This window comes from Falco peregrinus, chromosome 8 (assembly GCF_023634155.1).
Source record: "Falco peregrinus isolate bFalPer1 chromosome 8, bFalPer1.pri, whole genome shotgun sequence".
In the NCBI taxonomy this organism is placed as follows: domain Eukaryota; kingdom Metazoa; phylum Chordata; class Aves; order Falconiformes; family Falconidae; genus Falco; species Falco peregrinus.
This window is the reverse complement of record NC_073728.1, coordinates 4,674,201-4,693,203: the sequence shown is the minus strand read 5'-3', so window position 1 is coordinate 4,693,203 and position 19,003 is coordinate 4,674,201. Positions and strand designations below refer to the sequence as shown.

The following is a 19,003-nucleotide window of genomic DNA, read 5'->3' as shown; positions in this document are numbered from 1 at the left end:
TACTCTTTAATGGAAGGAGGCTTGCGCTGTATATATTACCTTGCAGAAAATGACTCCAATCTTTTCTTTAAAGTAGTGAACTGATCTGAAGTCCTATGCCTCTCAATTAAATGTTAAATCTACCCCTTGCAAAATCTGTTTTAAAACTAGTAGAAACTGTAATGCCAAAACCTGCTCCACGATGCTACTCAGCAACACAAAATATAGTGTGTTGAAGTCAATACTTGAGAGTCTTGAAGAGTTGCGTTGCACACCAAGTAGGGAGGAAGGAGGGAGAAGGTTGTTTCACATCTGCCATGTCTGGACCTTTTTTACGTTACTTAAGAGGTTGAGATGGTCAAAAGTATAGGGTACTCACCATCTTGTTTGTATTAAGACTGTGAGAACAGGTTAGAATGAAAAGAATGCAAGAACTGATGCGAGGTGAAGTTAGGCTTGCTGGTTTAGAAGTTTGTGTTACTGCTTGATGTTCAGACTTGAGATCAACAAAAAAAAAAAAAGGCAAGACTATTTTTGTTGTATTTTGAAAAAATTCCACAGAAGTCCAGGCATGCAACTTTAAGCCAAAAATCTGTTTTTATTCATGCTGGTCATATAAATTACAGATGTTACCAAACTATATACACCATTGCTCCTGTTGTTTTGGAAAATTATTTATACATGATGCTTTCTGAGAGAAAATGAATTATCTGCAGCTTGCTTTCAATCACCCAGATTAACAAACAGAGATGTGTTTGTTAGTTTAGAATTACTCCCATGTATCATAGGAATACCACATTTTCCTGTTTCCATTCACTTGCATTCAACGAACGTCAATAGCATCGGGAAGAGGAGTGAGTAAAAAAGGAGAAATGAAAGTAATATCCAGGTCTAACTGATTCAAGGAGGCTTTCATCTCAGATGTCTAGTTTGTACCTACTCAAGAAGACTGTAAGATGCAAATGCTCAACTGTATGTATTTTAAAAACTTTGCACACATTAACTATGTATTCTGCAGACAAGAATTAAATCTCGAATGAGCCTTCATATATGAGATACAGCAATCTTGGAATTGCCTGTTTATTATTCTCTTAACAGAGGTTTTAGGGATAATATTAGGAGGGAAAAAACAACAACAAAACCAAACAACCCAAACCCAGCAATAAACAGTGCCTGAAAGGAAAAAAAAAATAGTAAAAGGCAATTTACCATTTATACAAAAACTAGTTATTCTGCTTATTAAATGAGTCTCTGACCAGGGTGTAATATTCTGTCATGTAGCATAAATTGCCCAGTGGTCAGCAAATGCTGCAGCTCTTCAGTAACTATTTTTTAAAACTGTGCTTTCCAGTCCATGTTTACCAGATAGTATCCAAACTCTGTCAGATCAGGATTTTTTCTTTGTAGACTTTTACAATAGTACTTGCTGTAGTATCTGAGTGCTTCATGCAAAAATAGATTTACTTCTACAATTATTTTGTGAGAGGGGCGAGTTTTACTAACCCTCTCTTCCATTGGCAAAATGAAGCCAGCCTTTTCACCACCCTAAGTTTTGTGTCTGTTTCCCTTCTGGAACTCCCTTTTCTTCCCAGCCTTGTCTGCCTGCCTGCCTTCTGCAACTTCTGCTGTGGTAGCAGATAAAAACCTATGCTGAAGATAAGTTTATCTTTGGAAAAAAGCAAACCCCAGACACCTATGGGATGTTCAAATTCAGGGAGACGAGAATCTTTATTTTAAAACTAAAGCTAAACCAACGGAGTGCATGATGATGATTAAAGAGGAACATAATAAATCCTAATTTCCTTGAACACATTAATGTCTTTAGTTATATGCTGTTCTCAGAAGCAAAACATTTTGTTCTTACAGTCTCATATTTACAGCAATTCTGCAAGTAAAATTTATCCCTGCTGGACCCCACTAAAGTCAAACGACTTCCAAGCTGGGAAGGATTTGGCTATGTATCAGTGACGATAACAATTCTGAGGCTATTTGTAATCCCTGAGAAGATTTCTGATTTAGAGAGTGCTGATAACAGAAAGAGGCCCAAGAGTAACATCATAATGGTTTCCAGGAAATGCTGATTTACAAAGATGATGAAAAAAAAAAATTTACTGCATCTTTAACGCATCCAGTGTTTGCATGATTACTTATTTTTCCAATATGTGAGCTTCAGTCAGTTGAATAAGGAGAACTCAGCTAGAAGAAAAGAAGGGAAAAGATTATTCTCATGGCAGTTACTGCTGTTCATTCAAAAACAACCACAAATGAAACTGTCTCTGACTAAAGGTTGCTGCACTGTCATTTTGATCGTGTAACTAGCAAAAAATGATAAGGATCTGAGCATCCTGTTACTAGTTCTTCACAAAATACAGGAATGCTGATTAGAAAGCACTGCATGGCAAACTCCTACAATAAAAATTGTATATATTTTTATATGAACCTCTGTGATTCTTGCAGCCTATGGGTATGCATAGCAGGGTTCTTACTGGAGGCTTGTTTTCCTGATGGGTAGGGGAATCTGCAGAGGGGGGCAATAGAGGGGAATTCAGCAAGACTGCAGAAAGTACATCTTGCTAAGACTGAGTTATGGAGCTGTAGGATATAGTCCTGCTGCAGATTTCACTCTTGTTCTCTGCATCTCACATGGTGCTTTTTTATTGGCATCTCATGGAGGAAAAAGTATTGCTTTAATGCAGATTGTCTGCTTACTGTGCTTGGCAAGCTCTTCACCAGGGGAGATTGTCATGTGAATTTGGAGTGATAAAGAATAAAACTATGTATTTTCTTCATTTCTGTTTAGCAAGGTAAATATAATGGAAAAAAGGAAGGAAGGAACTCCTTAAAAACCTTACAAAACTATTTTTGTAGGGTTTTTTATTTTTGTATTTTTGTAGTTTGTCCTCCAATTTGTAGAACTTGAAAACATTTCTAGTAAAAGCCTCCAAAAATTCCCCTACCATCTAGCAGCACTGAACCACTTCTCTAGCACCCTGAAAAATTGCAACGTTTGTATTTGAGACTCCCAATTCATCACCAAACATGTTCTTTTTGTGCGGTTATGACCCCAAAAGATTGCAACGGTCACAGCTTGTTTGGGAGCTCTGGACGGAGCTTCCTTGAGAATTACTGTGCATGCTAAAAGAAACTAAAAACATTTGAAGGCTGATGATTAACAAAAGCAATGTCAACTATTATTTTCACTGCTGAAACTTTGGGAAATGCAAATGCGTACATAGTTCACAGATGCAGTTTAGAAGGTCAGAAGTGTTCTCACATGTGTAAACCAAACAGATGAGTGGGGACATTTCTCAGACTGGGTGGGGTAGTTTTTAACGCAGAATTTTCCTTCAGGCTAGTACTTTAGTTTTAGCTGAAGAACTAGTCTGTCATGAGCGCTATCAGAGAAAAAGGTGAAGAAGCAAAAAAAGATATTTTGTTCTTGAACAGATCTCCAGCTTGGTGTATATTAAAGAACTCTTCTATTTGTATATAAGGTTTAAGTGTGTTTCCAGTCATTGACAGTCAGGATTCTGGTTTAGTTTTGTTCTGTTTGTGTGTGAGGAGGAGTGTTTACAGAGAGGCATTTGGAGGGGAGTTGACAGGCTTTTAAATACATAACCACTTTAAGACATAAATCATTGAACATAAGAAAATTGAGAGCTAATATTAAAAAAGGAGGGTTTCTTTTAAAGCTCTTAAAGACAAGCCACTGCTGTGTTTCCTGACAGAAGCCTGCTGGACAAACCCGCGGTGGGTATACATCAGTGCTCTAAATACTCTGAGCTGTGATGATTCAGAACACAGTTTCTGGTCAGTAAGTAAAAGAGGAAAATATTTTTAATAAGACCTTGGTACAATATTTTCCCAATCTTTCGGTATACTTAGTGAATATTAGTTTTACTTGCTAAATGTTTTAGTTGACTTTTAATTTCTGACTTTGGTACTCCATGTAGAAACTTGCAGCATGGAAAAGTTGTGCAAGTTTGCTGAATTGGAAATTTTTATGTTCCTTGTGCAGCTTCCCTGAACAAGTCAAGTCCTTTGTGCTATTTATGGAATTAGTGTAATTGTTATGTATTTGTCAGTGTGAAGGCTTTGTTTGTGCGAGAACTCTGGGATCTTTGATTTATGGCATTCACGGTTCATTGGCCAGCAAGTCAGACAATTTCACATGACACAGTCCTTTCAAGTATGCTTGCAGGATCCTGTCCCGCTTAAGAGTAGGGCATGTCAGCACCATTGTTTCAGAATATAATAAAAGTGGTATTCAGAATATAATACAAGTCTATTTTTTTCATAATTGTGCAAGCAGCAGTAACTAGCATCTGTGTTGTACATGCCCCATTTGCTTAGTAGTAACTTAAGAATGGAAAAGGTCACAACGTACGGCCGTTTCAATCACTGTGGGACTCAGGTGTTCTCTCAGCACAGCATAAACGCTTGGAGACATTGGAAGAAGATCTGATGGAGAATGTGGATCTGTAGAATCATTTAAGCTTAAAAAAAAAACAAACGAGAACAAAACACAAAAATAATCTTAAAAGCAACCTAAATTCCTCTAACTTGATGCATAGCAGTGGAGTATGGTGAATGCTTATTAAGTTAATTAAGCTTGTACTCGGGCTTGCTGGTGGCCCTGTAACCACATGCCAACAACCTGGTATACGTTTAAAAATGTAGATCGGACCAAGGGAAGAGAGGATAAGCCTGGCTCTGTAATATCAGCTGCTGGAGAGAAAAAGGAGACAGAGAAAGACAAGTAGATCAGAGTACCATAAAGTCTGAATTCAATTTTTGTAGATGTTATGCCACACAGATGGGTAAAGCACTGTAGAAGTGAAGTTCTTTACTTCCCTTTCTTGTCTTTAGCCGTCCTTGGCCAAAGAGAAACACATGATGTGTTGCTACCCTGAACTATTTGAATGGGGGAAGGGAGGCAGGGAAAACTTTGAAAAAGTATGTAGATTTAGTAAAAATGATATTTGAAGTGTAATACATCTGTAAGGGTACTTACATTTTGGAGACTGGGATAAATACAGAAGGAACGTAACCTTTGCCTCCTCCATCTGAGGGCTTTGAGACTAGAAATAAATATTAGAGAAATTAAATATTGGCTGATAATTTTATTATTTACTTGAAGTTCATTATCTGCTTTAAGTGCCAAAGACCATAATGTATTAAAAACTAAATATCCCTGTTTATGCTTAAATAAGCAGCCATAAAAATGAGGGGAATTCCTGAGGTTAGTCTTTCAGTTCAGATCTTAGTCACATAATTGACTGTGTTCCCTTGATATGTTTCGCCATCTCAGAATATAATACCACAAGGGATGAAAGAGGTCTCGTTAGGGCTTCAAAAGCAAACATGCTATAACTCTACGTGCTTGGTACTTCTGAGCCTCTAGACTTCAGTTCTGCAAATGCTTGCGTGGAGCTCGCTCTCTACAGGTACAGATTCAGCAATGTTTTTTAAGCATACACGTAATATTTTTAGAGTTTTGGAGAATTAGGCAAAGCCCGCTGAATTAAAGTGAAGAGGAAAAATGTTTGTGGCCTCCAAATATTTTTGAGTAGTGTAGGAATTTGAATTCAAACGGAATTGCAACCTTTTATATGGAAAGTCCAGAAGAAGGTGTATTAACTATTGAGAAAATCAAGGCTTTGAGGGTGTTTTTGAGAGGGAGTGTTTGAGCTAAATGGCCTGACTTGTAACCTGGGCAAGAAAGAGCATGGGCCTGAACATATCTGGACCCGTGCTTGTCTGGCCTTTTTGTATGTTCCATTGCAGTCGCCATGGGTTTTCAGGAATGTTGTCTGCTGGAACAACCTTGTAATAGCGCACTATGTTGACAAAAGTCAGTGCAGATAAGTGACCTTTGTTGTAGGGTTCCAATGAATGAAATTAAATAAAGCTGGTCTTCCAAGCTGTTTGGAAAGTACAGAATTTCCTTGGAATTACAGATACAGTACACTACAGCGTGACATGATTATGAAGCTGATAAGCAGAATGAGTTTTCAGTTTCATCTCCTTTGAACAGCCAAGCACTGAATTTTCTAATGCATTGGTCAGGAAAAAAAATATCCTATTTTTGGACTCTTTCTACCTACACGAACATCTATTTCTTAGCTTCTTTTAAATATTGTTGTCATCACCTCTAATGTAATCTCTGAGTCCAGGGATATATTTACAAAATGATGCTGTCTAAGTGACAGACACGTTAAAACCATTCTCTTGAAGATGCTGATTAAGGGAGGCATCTTAATCTGCTCTCCTCCTCCTCTCCCCACATTCCTCAAATGGCCTCTTGACTTTGCAGCTGCTTTGCAGAAAGGGTGAACAGAGAAATGGACCCCAACCTTCATTTGGCTGACAGCTGTAGTGTTTGCCAAAGGCCTTATCTTTGGGAATGTCTGGATACAGATACTTCAGAGGGTTTTCAGGAACGTTGTCTGCCATAATAACTTTGTAATCGCGCAGAATGTCGGCAAAAGGCAGTGCAGATAAGCGACCTTTGTTATAGGGTTCCACTGAATGAAATGTTACGTCTCCTGTAAAAACACAAAGGCACCATCACCGCTGATAAACAGCAGATCAACATCTGCAGCTGGAATGTATTTTCGCCTTTTTTTTTCAGTTTACACAGGTGTGGGTTTTACCTGTTCACACCAATGCTAGCATCTTTCAAGATACACTTTCTGCACATGTGGAAACAAATTTAAAGCCTGCAGTAGAGCAGGTACACCTCCTAACGAACTTAAATAGTTAATACAAAGAATTGAGAGGTAGAGTTTCAGAGTTTTGGTTTGTGTTTCAGTAAATATGATACTTGTATCTTGCCAAAACCACACTAAGACATGGTAACACACAAATTTTACGTTTGAGCCAAAGAAACTGTGGCTCCTGTATGGTGTATTGCAGGGGTTGAGGTTTATGTTATCTTTTAAAAAAAGCTATACTTACCGTTTTCTAACTGATCCACCCAAGTAAAGGTAATTCCACCCAGATTGCTTTCACTGAACCTTAATAAAAATGTTCCTGGTGTCTTGTCTTTGAGCAAAATTCGTTCCTTCTCTTTGCTTACAAATCCCATAACGTACCTGAAGTGTAACAGGAAATCATGGGTTTACTTTTGGGGGGAAAAAATATGTACTTCAATCTGCACAGTGCATCTGGCCAAACTTTATATAGGCGTTCAAAGCCTGGTTACAAAAGCTTTATATGGTCTTGAAACGGTGAAGAAAGCTTCATGGGATTTACGTGTGGGTATGGCAGCGAGCTCACAGTACTACGAAGCATGATGAAATTTATCACAGTACGTTACTGTACACTGAGAGAACTGATAAATAGAGCTAAACCTGCACTTCTAAGAGTGTTCCCTTTTGGCAAAAAATTCCGAAAGGAAAAATGGGAAGTGGGAGACAGAAGTATTAGACTCTTTGCAAATTCTCTTCTGCATAGCTAAAACTGAGATCAGTAAAGAAAAAAGACAAAGCAGAGGGAGATCAATATACAGCAGTTTCCTTGTCACTCACCCATCGATCCAAAGAGGAAGTATGTGTTTTTTAATTAAGTCCAGGATGGCTTCCAGCCAAACCCAAAAGGTAAAAGACTTTCCAGGTAAATGTTCCTAATGGTTAAAAAACAACAACAAAAACCAAACCAAAACACAAACAGACATGACACACATGAGAATTGTGAGAGTGTTATTACCCAACATCCACATGACACGGCTGTCTCAGTTTCTTAAGAACAATCTAGTTTGTTCAGGTGAGAGTGACAGATTTGAACTGCTGGTTTTAAGTAATGTCTCTCTTTCAGCCTGACATAAACCCAATTGATTGTTAAGATAAGCACTGGAAGTGGCTCATTTTTCAAGAGGAAAAAATTGCGCTTGTTGTTTCCTCCTGGTTACGGAATGATGTTTTGAGAGAAACGATGGCGAGAAAGTTTAATTTCTTTCCCAGGTTCTATACTTGTTTAAATAATTTAGTTAATATCTATAAAATAGATTTACCCTTCTTTCTCAATAACTTGTCTGTTCCTCATCAAAAATACTGACTGTATTGACTGACTTGAAATAATTCGGTCACAACTGAGCGTATGAAAGAAATTACTGTGTGCTTGATGAAAAATGTATTGTATGCTTTGATAGCACAATCTGTTGCTCATTTACAGAAATATATGGGGCACATTATATGACAGTTTCTGGTATCTGTAGCAATGTAACTAAGTAGATCTCTTAGATCAAGTTTTAAACTTCTGGAAATATTATTTTCCTAGTTCGGTTTTTACAAGTAATGTGATTGTGCTGGGCTACAAGTCCCACGTATGGCAAGTGGGAATCTTACCGGTAGCATCAGAGAGACAGGCACGCGCGTGGCCAGTAAGACTGTGGTTTTACCTTTGGAACCGTACCTTGCAGAACTTTGCCCAGGACAGCTGATAATCATTGTAACTGACTTGTTGTCCTGAAAAAAACACCAAACAGTGACTCTTTTTCTGAAGTTTTGCAATAGATATAGCTTGGTATCTGTATAGCTGGGGGAGTGGGGTACAGTACAGCTGGACTTGGAGAGGGAATGGGAGGGACATACAGAGGGGCTGTAGATAATTTATTTTTTTTTCTGTATCCTTTTGTAGCAGCTGATAATGGTAGTTTTGGGAATATTTGCCTAAAGTAGTCTGGGACTTTGTTTCTGCAACAGTGTGCTCAATTTTAGTTTTTAGCTGGAGTGTTACTTCTCTTGGCCTTCGCTCTTTCTTGAGCTTCTGTATTTTAAGATGACTTGTTTTCTTTCTTATGATTCTTGCTGATTTACAATGGCACCTCTCAACTCCATTACCTTCACTCAGCATGAAATCTCAAAAAAACCATCAGGAAAAGTGACTGTTACCCAAGGAAACCATCTTTGCTTCCCAGCTTTTGAAAACAACAAGAGCAGAGATTCTCCCCTGTCTTTGACAAATGCTTCTGTTCTCACCTGGCAGTAGAGGTATCGTTACCCTCAGCTTGGGGTTTCTTGCAGCTCACAATATATTTTATAATTATTTCTTCTCCAGAAACAGATAAAGCTTTCTTTTCTCCTGCCAGCTTTCCCTAAGACCTCTCCTTTCTGGGGGACAGACCCAAGGTTCAACAGTTCATCTCGCTGAAGGTACAGGGCCTCTTTGCTGTGCTGTCACCAGTGCAGGATGGGTCCCAGAACTAAACACACTCACAAGGACGGGTATTTAAAATGAAACAAAACCTGAACCAACCAACCAAGCAGAAAGACTTCCTTTTGATTTCAGATGCAAGAGATAATTACTTGCTAAGGAAACAAAATAACATCGCAGTTCAGTGTGACTCTGATGCCCTCTTTCTTCAGCTTGGCAGCTTGGAAGTTCAGAAGTTGAATCACTTTGTGGTAAGAATAAGCTGACGCGTGCTTTTCTTTAAAGAAAAAAAATGTCATTGCGGCATTTTTGACACCAGCTCTGGAAGCAGAGGTCATGCTATGCTGATTTTAGCTGCGACAGAGCTGACCTGCATAGTAGCTGCTATGGGCTATGTTTTGGTTTTTGTGCTGAAAAAAGTATTGATAATTCAGGGATGTTTTTGTTATTGCGAGCAGCGCTTACAGCGAGCCAAGGGCTTTTCTGCTCCTCACCCCACCAGCAAGGAGGCTGGGGGACACGAGGAGCTGGGAGGGGACACAGCTGAGACAGTGGACCCCAACTGACACAAGGGATATTCTGTGTCATAGGACATCATGTGCAGCACATAAAGCGGGGGAAGGAAGCAAGGAAAGAAGGGGGGGGATGTCTGAAGTGATGTTATCTGTCTCGCCAAGTCCCAGTTCTGTGCGCTGGAGCCCAGCTCTCCTGGGATGGCTGAACCCCTGCCTGCCCGTGGGCAGTGGTGAATGCATTCCTTGCTTGGCTTCGCTTGCGCACGCGGCTTTTGCTTTACCTATTACACTGTCTTTATCTCAACCCACGAGTTTTCTCACTTTTACCCTTCCAGTTCACTCTCCCACCTCACCGGGGGGGAGTGAGGGAGCAGCTGTGTGAGGCTTCGTTGCTGGCTGGGGTTAAACCACGACACGTTTGAAGTCGTTACCTGTAACTATCAATATAAGAGCCCAAAGCAAATAAAATCTGTGTATTTCTACACACTTACCCACAAGCTTCTCTGCCAGCATGTTGAGCTGCTCGGAATTGAGTCCACGACCAACATACGATGAAAACTGCCAGCTCAGTACTTCTAAGAGCTGACTTAAAGTGGCAGCAGGGGGATTGTTGAAGAATGATAAATTCTGCAACAGAATTAGTGCTTTGTTTAGAGAGTTAGCAACCGTGAAATACACTGCAGGCTGTGAAAGAAGGCTGCAAGTACTTGTACTTGAGCAGAATCTGGAAATGTTAAAAATGAGGTGTGTGGGATGGATACACTGGAGCAAATATGTGCTGGCCCTCCCACCTGCAGCCACCCAGCGAGGTCCACAGGGGTGCCCGAGTGGAGCTTAGAGCGAGACTCCTAGAGAAAGCAAGAGTCTGTGCGTGCATCTTGGATGATAAAATACCTTGCTGTGCTTCTGATAGTATCGAATGTTAAGACAGTGAAAATATGCTTAAATCTTGTCCACTAAATGCAGATACTCTCACTTGTCAAGCTTGGTGCATGGGAATCTTAAATTGTTACACCCTCATATAGCGGTATGTTGTTGGATCGTTTGGCTCATTTTAGGTTTTTTCATTTGGTTTCTGGACTGTACACGTAATGACCATCCTGAGGACTGCAAAAACTCTCTGAAGTATCACAGAGTGATCACACAGTCCAGGCTGCTGGTCAGCTGGCCTCCCATCACTCCTAGGTGCACGCCACTGTAAACTGTCTTACCCTTTCTCTCCTCTGAACATCTATGTGACTGCTAATCCCCAGCTGAAAGCCTGAGAGTTATTGACACCACTGTTCTACAACCTGCAGAGTAACAGCAACTGAATCTGAAATATGTGCTGAGCCAGCTGGAGCTGAGAAAGAACAATTTTGCTTTTGCTCACAGTTGGAGCCAGTAGAAAGGGCTACTTGACACTTACAGTCTTCTCCATAGAAAGCACTAGCTCCTATAAAACGTATGAGGGAAAGCAGCAGTTAAGCACATTACAGACCCCCCACCTATACACCTACTTTTGAATTGCACTAGTCGATTTATTCTGTACCGTGTACAGTTTTGGTCAGCTGCATCCATATTCAAATTAGAAAAGTTGTGGAGAAGGGCTATCACCTTTTCTTAGTTTAAAAACTACTGCTTTAGCCTGCAAAAGGGAAGGCTAAGTGTTCATGTGGTTTCATATCTGGGCAGGGAACAAATGGTGAAGCAAACAACATTAAAATACTACGTTGGTAACTCTGTATGTGAAAAAAATCAGGCCAGTTTCAGAGCGAAACACAACATTTTTATAACTAATATATTTGGTAACCAAATAATAGAAACATGAAAATGCAGAAGGGTGGTACTTGCGTACTGAAGACTTACCTGAGGATCGTTGGTTGACAGATTGTACCAAATAATAGAAGCCCATGCGTTGGGTAGTTGGCTGACATTGGAAATCATCACCACAGGCAAAGAGCTGGTCTGATGGAAAGAATGAATGCGGTATGTAAATGCAGCGGAGGAAAGTGTTAGCGCTGTGTTATGCTTTGCTTTTTTCGCCCCCTCTTCCTTCCTGAAGTGTACACTTCTGTCCAGAACTTCTGAAAATCTTGGGTCTGCTTATGGTTACCGCTGAAGGTAGCACCTAGGATAGACGGACCTGTGGTCCAGCCCAACACGGCGGCGGTTCTATAAGCTGCTAGAAAATGTTTTTTATTCTTGCCCTAGAAAATCTGGCTGGAATACTCACTTCCAGATTTATAGTCAATCCATACAGGCAGACCTGTGTTTCAAAGCTGATGGAGTGCAGTTCCTCTGTCACCATGTGAGGGCCCTGAGGAAGTAAGCAGGTTATAAAACTGTGAATGCAGTTGGCATTTAACACTGTTTTAGTCATCTGACTGCTGAGATAACACAACTTTGAAAGAAAACATGTAGCAAATATATAAGCAGAACAGGAAAAGAGGGAAGTGAAGGAAATAAATTATTTGTTTTATTTTGGCATTAAGTTAGTCCAGAAGTCTAGTGGATGTTCTTTTCTGATGAACCTAAAAACCCCTTGACATTGTTAAAGCAATGCTTTTACACTTTTAACTTTTGCTTTTAACTTCTTCTAAAATGATGCTTTAAAACACAGATTCATACGCAAAAATTCACATTCTTTTTTGTGACTCATAAAGATTGTCTCAACTTTTCCTGAAGTTTCTTTACTGACTGACAATTCCAGTTTAAACAGAGATGTCAAGCTTTCAGGAGAAACAAACCGGAAATAAAACAAAAAGCCACAGTTTTAATGACATGTAGACCCTCATCTGGGATCACAGGTTTGTTTTAAACATACTTAGACAGTACTAGTTGAAGGAGTAGAGGCCTAATTAATTAGTCCATAGTAAATCTGGTATTAAAAAAAACCCAAGCTTTTCTTGGATGAAAAAAAAAAATATCTGTCATAGTTGATTAAGGTTTGTAGTACAAGTCTTTTGTTTTGATTACAAACCAGCATGGCTCTGTAAAGATGCATATCTCTGCCCCTTGGGAAAGAGATCTTTTGAAATACATTTCCACCCCCAGAAGTTAAAATATAAATATATATTTGTCCTTTCCCCATTTCTTGTTGTGGTTTTCCCCTCTCCATCACATATTTGTGTTGCCAGACTTAAAAAAAATAAAATCCCAATAAAAAATCTGAGATCAAAATGCTTCCATTTACTGAAATACTCTGCTGTCAGCCAATGTAAAATAAAACCGTTCCTTGGGAAAGTGCCTTGTGGCCTTATCTTTCCCATGGAGCCCCTCCTGCAGCACAGGTACAGGCTGCTGCAATAAAAGGTACTGTATAAATGAGAGACCGAGACCACAGGAGATCCTCAGGCATCTGAATAATAATCTGCCTTGCAAAGGGAAAATCCAGCTTAGAGCTGAAGGCTTTTACATGAAACATCCATCAAATGAGCTCAAATGTCTTCATACAGGTAGAATCAATCCAGCTCAACCTGTATTGTGGGCACAAAGTTGAAAAGTGTTGGTGAAACTCCCCTTTCCACTCCTCTGCATTCTGATTTTGCAAAATCTTCATTTTTTCTTATAGAAAGACCATCTAGGCAAACAGCCATATCTATGTGAAAGGACAAATAATCTCAAATACAGAGCTTCCACATTTTTTTTATGAGGCAACTCATATTTAACAACTACAATCTCCACTTACTAAAATCCTATAACAAACCAAGTTTTGAAATTACTATGGTTGCTGTTAATAGCATGAACACATTGTGGCTGGTTTTTTTAATCATGACTTCCCAGCCTGATTTGACCAAGGAGAGGCTGTTTGAGGAAATCAGTTAGCAGTGAACCATGTCGCTGCTCAGCTGCCCTAATGGTCCACAGCCCTATGTTTTTATAGATATAAAAGCACAATATGTGAAAGGGGGAGTAAAATGCTACCAAAAGCAGAGTGCCAACATTTTTACACCTACGTTTTTGCATTTGCTTGTCTCCATGCAAATGACTCTGCAAGTGGCAAAGTAACCGGGAGGGGAGCCTTGAGTTTCAGTCTTGCTAATCAGGTTGCAAGTTACTCCGTGCAGAAAACCGAGTGAAGCGTGCACAAGTACCTTCTGCTTTAGGTGTTTGGTTAAAATTCCCCATGCTGATCGCACCCTTGCTTTGTACTTCAATACTACTTGTAGTAACTTTTGTGTTTGTATAACTCTTATCTATTTGGGCAGTGATACGAGTGATTTTATTGGTTTTGAAATCTTTTTTTGAAATTTGTCAATAAAACTTTACCCTCAGTGCTTCTACTGTGACAAAAAAAGTTATACTGGTGTGGAGACACCTTAAACCAGTACAGGCCGTTTCGTTTCCTGTGTCAGTAGGTGGCGTTCATAGAAGCTTCTTAGGGCTGCAGTTACCTTGGGAGACACTAATTATTCTGGTAGTGTTGGCAGAGACGGCTTCAGTCAGAGATTCATCTGCAGGTTTTTGCTGTTCAATAGCAAGGTCAGATGCGCAGCGACGGTCCCCGGCCACCCTCGGGTCTGGGTGTGCTCGTGCCTTTGCCCCCCTGCCTGCCACCTCCAGCTGCTGGATGCGATGTGGTTCTCTGTCCCCCTCGTGCCGGCGATGCCGAGGGTGGGGGCACGAGGGCAGGGGCTTTCTGGCCTGTGATTCGGGTTCTTGTCTGGGGCAGACAGTGGACTTGGGGTTTGCAGGGAGCCGGAGCTGAGCAGGGGGCTGTAGGGTAAAGCTGTGCGGGTGCCGAGGAAGGGGAAGGGGTGAGAAGCTGGGCAGGGGGGGAGCACGGGGCGGTGGTGTGGACGTGCAGGGTGCTGGGGGACACACAGGGGCAGAAGGAGCGCTCTGCGGTGCAGGGCCACGGCGTTGGGGTGTGGGTTAGCCCCGACGCCAACACTTCTGATCTCTGGCCTCCGTTAAAGCAAGAACGTGCGGGTTTAGGCTCCTCCGCTAGGAAGCACGCCCTTGCAATAGCGTTCCACCTCGTCTGCCAGGCGGCACGTGGATGTGTCTGAAATCTGGGTGCTGCCAAGCACCGGCTGGTTTTAGGGCTGGGGTGCCACAGTGCAGTGCCAGCGCCAGAGGGGAGCCCCCCGCCGGTGCGGGGGCGCTGGTCACCCCGGCACATGCAGTCCTGGCTGAGGCACACAAACTTCTCCGATGCGAATCTAATTTTACCCTTACTTCAGCTGTGAACTTGGTCAATGGAATATGCATTTAAAGAACCGTTCCTCTAGGAAACGTTGCTTCAACAAAAACCTCAAAAAGCTTGGGTTTTTTTCAAAATGTAAATTACCAAATAGGCAGCCTTACAGAGGAAAGTATATACTCAGATTATTACTTCCTACCTTCTGCTGTAACTTTTTAAATATAGAAATGCGAACTACGTAATTAAAATTTCTATGAGTAGTTCTGAAAAGTTCTCATCATACTTACTCTTGTAAGATGATTGGGTCTTATTATAAGGAAAATATATATTTCAAAATTTAACAACTTATGGTTGCTCTTTGATTTAAATAAAATCTAATCTAAAATACTTGTGAGAGTAATAAAAAATAACATAAAATAAATGCACAAACCTCATTTCCTTTGCTTCCAGCACTTGATTTCATTTCTTTGGGTTGCTGTATAAAGCAAAACAATATTTATGTGCCAAAGGAACTATAGACAGAAGTACATATAAAGAACATAGTTTGTAACTGTGATGCTCTTACGATAAAGTTCTATTTACAGTACACAAATACTCTGTAATGAAGGCTTTGACACTATGCCTTGAAAAGTCTATTCAGTGAATAGTCTTTTGATATTTTTAAAGAATTTTTAAGAAACTAAGTTAATGTAACAAAGCATTATTTAGGGTGTTTGTGAAGCATGTAATCCAAACAAGCACTAAAGACCACCGATCTCTACCTCTTTTTGCAAAACTGCACTGATGTACTGCATCCGTGGTTAAGCCAAAAAAACCAAACCCCACCATAGGTGAAGGAGTCTAGTCAGAAAGCATGACTCCCTGGGATGAGAGAAGTTACAGAAGCGGTACTCTAGTCTCCCAAAAGACAGTTACTGCAGGCATTCATTTCAACCAGATCTAAAGCATTGGTGGTGGTGGTGGTTGGGTTTTGGTGTTTTAGTTGGTTGGTTGGTTTGTTGGGAGATTTGGTTGGTTGGGTTTTTTTAATAAAACTCAGTTTCTGAGAAGCTGTGTAATTCACCATGATTAATCTTTTCCTTTTCTGGCATTAATTAGGAATTGCTTTGTTGTTTCTTTGAAAACATACAGTCTTATTTTAGGTAATAAACTATGGAATGGGATAAAGAGGTTATAGGAGTAAACTTTCTGTACAAGAGAAAATGAGTGTAGGCTTGACAGTAATGCAGTTGTCCCTGCATAAAGAATTGTTTATCTCTTTATCAGAGGTACATGACAAGGACAAAAGCAGTCAAACTTACCAAATGTCGAAATTCTACTGACAGGCTTCCGTTTGCGGATTCATCCATGTTCATTGCTTTCACGTGTGTTCCGCACAGAACGAATCTACGATTACTACGGGAGGACATTACACTTACGTACTCAGATAAAGTCATGTGGGATAATTTAAGAAATATGATCTTTTATTTTCTTACCTCACAGTTGAAACATTCCTAAAATAGAAGAGGGGCAGGGGAGAGAAAACAGATTGTGAATCAGTAGATATGTAAGCCGTAACTTGTACTGAGAAACCTATCTTGAGTTGGTAGATTTTGCCTTCTCAGAGTTGATTTGTGTTACCAATACAACTGCAATGTTTTAACTAAAGAACCCACATTTGTACTGTCCAGTTAAACTTCTGCACCTGGCTAGATGCAAGCAGTATGCTTAATCTAGCTTGTTCCCTGCCACTGGAATGAAAATGGTATGGAAGTGGGTATGGAAATGTTCAAAACCCACCTGGGCATGACGGTGCAGCCTGCTCTGGGTGACGCTGCTTTGGCAGGGGGTGGACCAGATGGGCTCCAGAGGTCCCTTCGACCCCGACCAGTCTTGACTCTGTACTCAAAGCTGCAGTATTAACTGCCTGCACGCCTGTCTTCTGGGACAATACAAGACTGCGTATAGCTTGTGATAGCTTGCGGTGTACTGGGAGACCATGTGCACAAGGAGCAGACTGGACAGGACACAGCTTTTGAAAGAATCAATCCTGGCCTGTTTCTTGCTCCTTCGTCACCGAGTGTTTTCCTTCCTTATTTTGGGCCAAATGTCTGTGTGGGCAAGGTGGGTTTTAGGGGCCTGCAGAAGCACAACAGCCAGAAGAAGGGAGGTAGCTCGTACCTGTGGCTGAGGATGGGGGGTGGCGAGGACTTGAATCACCTTTGCTGATTTTGAAATCATACCTTGTCAGCAAGCCTTCAGCCCCATGTCTTATCACACTAGGGTGCCCTGACCTATTCGTGACCAAGATTGCTCTACAGCACTGGGTATTGCTCAGAATAATACACCTTGCGAAGAGAAGACGCATCAACTCAAATAGAAATACAGCAGGCAGCGTTAACACTGTTTTCACAAACGTATTACAGACAGGCTTTGAGATCCTTTTTGCTCAGGAAATAACAATCAGCCTGGGGATCCTGTTCATTTGGGATCACTGTAAGAAATAATGGGAACACAAAGGAGAACCAAACACCTTAGAAAGGAGGAGTTTATGCAGCAGCCTTAATTTCAGGCAGGGGTAAAATTCTGTAAACTACCATAGTTACTAATTACAGCATGGCCTTTTCAAGCACAAGCTTTGTGTACTACTTGGAGCAGCTGCATTGAAGGTACTGGGCCTATTAACATAAGCAAAGATAAGTGGTATTTCAAAGCTATCCCATCTCAAACTATTGAAAGTATTTCAAACTATCCCATGAATGCAATACAGTTTGATTTAAAGTTTTTGTGTGATGTTGCTGTTTCAGGATGATGAATTTTATCAGTCTTGAAACAAATCTTAAATGGACTTCTTACCTCTAATTTGAAAACATCAATTAGGCATAACAGATTTAAAAAAAACATTGGCAGAGAAATCTTTCACATCAAAAAAAGAAAAGCATTACCCTGATGTTTTAACTGCGGGTTGTGTTTTTTTCTCTCTTTAGAGCAACTTCTAAATCAGATAGGGTAGCAATTGAAAAACCTGACTTGTCTCTGTAGTGGGAGAGAAAATATCTTCACTGTAAAGTTTCTTACTTGTCAATAGTTGCTTTCACTCTGATCTGATAGTTCAGCTCTGGCAATTTAATTAGCAACCTTCAAAACAGAAAATATAAAAGTGAGTATTAACAGAATACATTTGTCACCAGAAAATATTAGAGACCAGTAGCTCCACACTAAAGTATCTGAAATTATTATAATCTGAAAACAGATTAGGCATCTAGGATTGTATCATGATTTACAGGGCCGTATACTCAGAAAGAGGAGCTGGGCTGTTCCAGTGGTAGGTGTTTCACCCTCCCTGCAAGTATGTAGAAAAGTTAGAATGTGTTTGAGGGAATGGCTAGAGAGGCAACAAAGAAGTAATAATTAAGATATGGATTTGTATAATCTGTGATTGCACCGTAGATGTGCAGATGTTGCACCGTAGATGTGCAGATGTACTTTCCTTCCATATACCCTTTCCACACATCCTAGCCCTCTATGCATTCTTTATGCTGCAAGGTGGAAACGAGATGAGAGTTCCTCTCCAATCTCTGCTCTTTTCACAACTGGGCAAGGAGCTAGTGGGAAAGAAATAACTTGTCATTGATTCACCAGAGCCCCCCAAAATGCAGAAGTGACTCTTTCCTAAATGCAAAAGTGGCTCTGAGTAGTCTGGTGTTGGCTTGTACAATGTAGATCATTACTTGCTCAGTTTGCAAAGTCATTAAAACAGGAATTCAATGCATACAGAACCCTAAAGGTCCTGCCTTTCAGTCACAATCTGCCTTTCTTCCTCACACTGATTTACTCTTTATTGCCACTTACTGCGACAGACTCTATGGCCTTTATACCCCCATTCCAGAAAATCTCTCAGGAGTCAAAAGGATCTCTGACACAAGTTGGTCTGCTGTGCTTTCTCAATTTTCCCAGGATAAAATGCAGCACGCAAATGAAGGAGTTTGTGTTGGATTCTTTGTGTCCTTTCCTTACCTTAATTTAACAGTGAACTGTATTAACGTTTTAAGAACCATTGGCCTCTGGGGATGTGTTGGCATGCAGGGCTGCCTTTCAACCACGAATGAACTGTGTGGAAGGAAGTGAAACAAACAGATTGTTAGGAATATACATAAACAGCTATATTAGGGGGGTAAAAAAAGTGCTGGTATCTCTTAGAGACTTATTTCTCCACAGATGAGGTGGGAGGTATGTATTCCATCTC

The 19,003-nt window shown here is 40.5% G+C and overlaps 1 protein-coding gene across 6 annotated transcripts in view; it reads right to left on the bottom strand.

Annotated features, from left to right (window-relative positions):
- Nucleotides 1–551: 551 nt before the first annotated feature.
- STAT4 (signal transducer and activator of transcription 4) overlaps nt 552–19,003 on the bottom strand; it is a 44,163-nt gene continuing 25,711 nt past the window's right edge. For 4 of the 6 annotated variants that reach the window (XM_055812280.1, XM_055812277.1, XM_055812281.1 and 1 more), the window contains 15 exons: nt 18,775–18,867; nt 17,836–17,895; nt 16,254–16,271; nt 16,080–16,173; nt 15,209–15,253; nt 11,866–11,949; nt 11,499–11,597; nt 10,142–10,277; nt 8,395–8,447; nt 7,512–7,606; nt 6,940–7,076; nt 6,336–6,527; nt 4,994–5,060; nt 4,367–4,475; nt 552–2,175 (listed from right to left, as the gene is read on the bottom strand). In XM_055812280.1, coding sequence (XP_055668255.1) covers nt 2,149–2,175; nt 4,367–4,475; nt 4,994–5,060; nt 6,336–6,527; nt 6,940–7,076; nt 7,512–7,606; nt 8,395–8,447; nt 10,142–10,277; nt 11,499–11,597; nt 11,866–11,949; nt 15,209–15,253; nt 16,080–16,173; nt 16,254–16,271; nt 17,836–17,895; nt 18,775–18,867 — 1,309 coding nt within the window. In that variant the 3' untranslated portion in view covers nt 552–2,148. Of the gene's footprint in view, nt 2,176–4,366; nt 4,476–4,993; nt 5,061–6,335; nt 6,528–6,939; nt 7,077–7,511; nt 7,607–8,394; nt 8,448–10,141; nt 10,278–11,498; nt 11,598–11,865; nt 11,950–15,208; nt 15,254–16,079; nt 16,192–16,253; nt 16,272–17,835; nt 17,896–18,774; nt 18,868–19,003 lie in introns of all 6 variants that reach the window. The other 2 variants (XM_055812282.1, XM_055812278.1) reach the window with 2 other exon arrangements.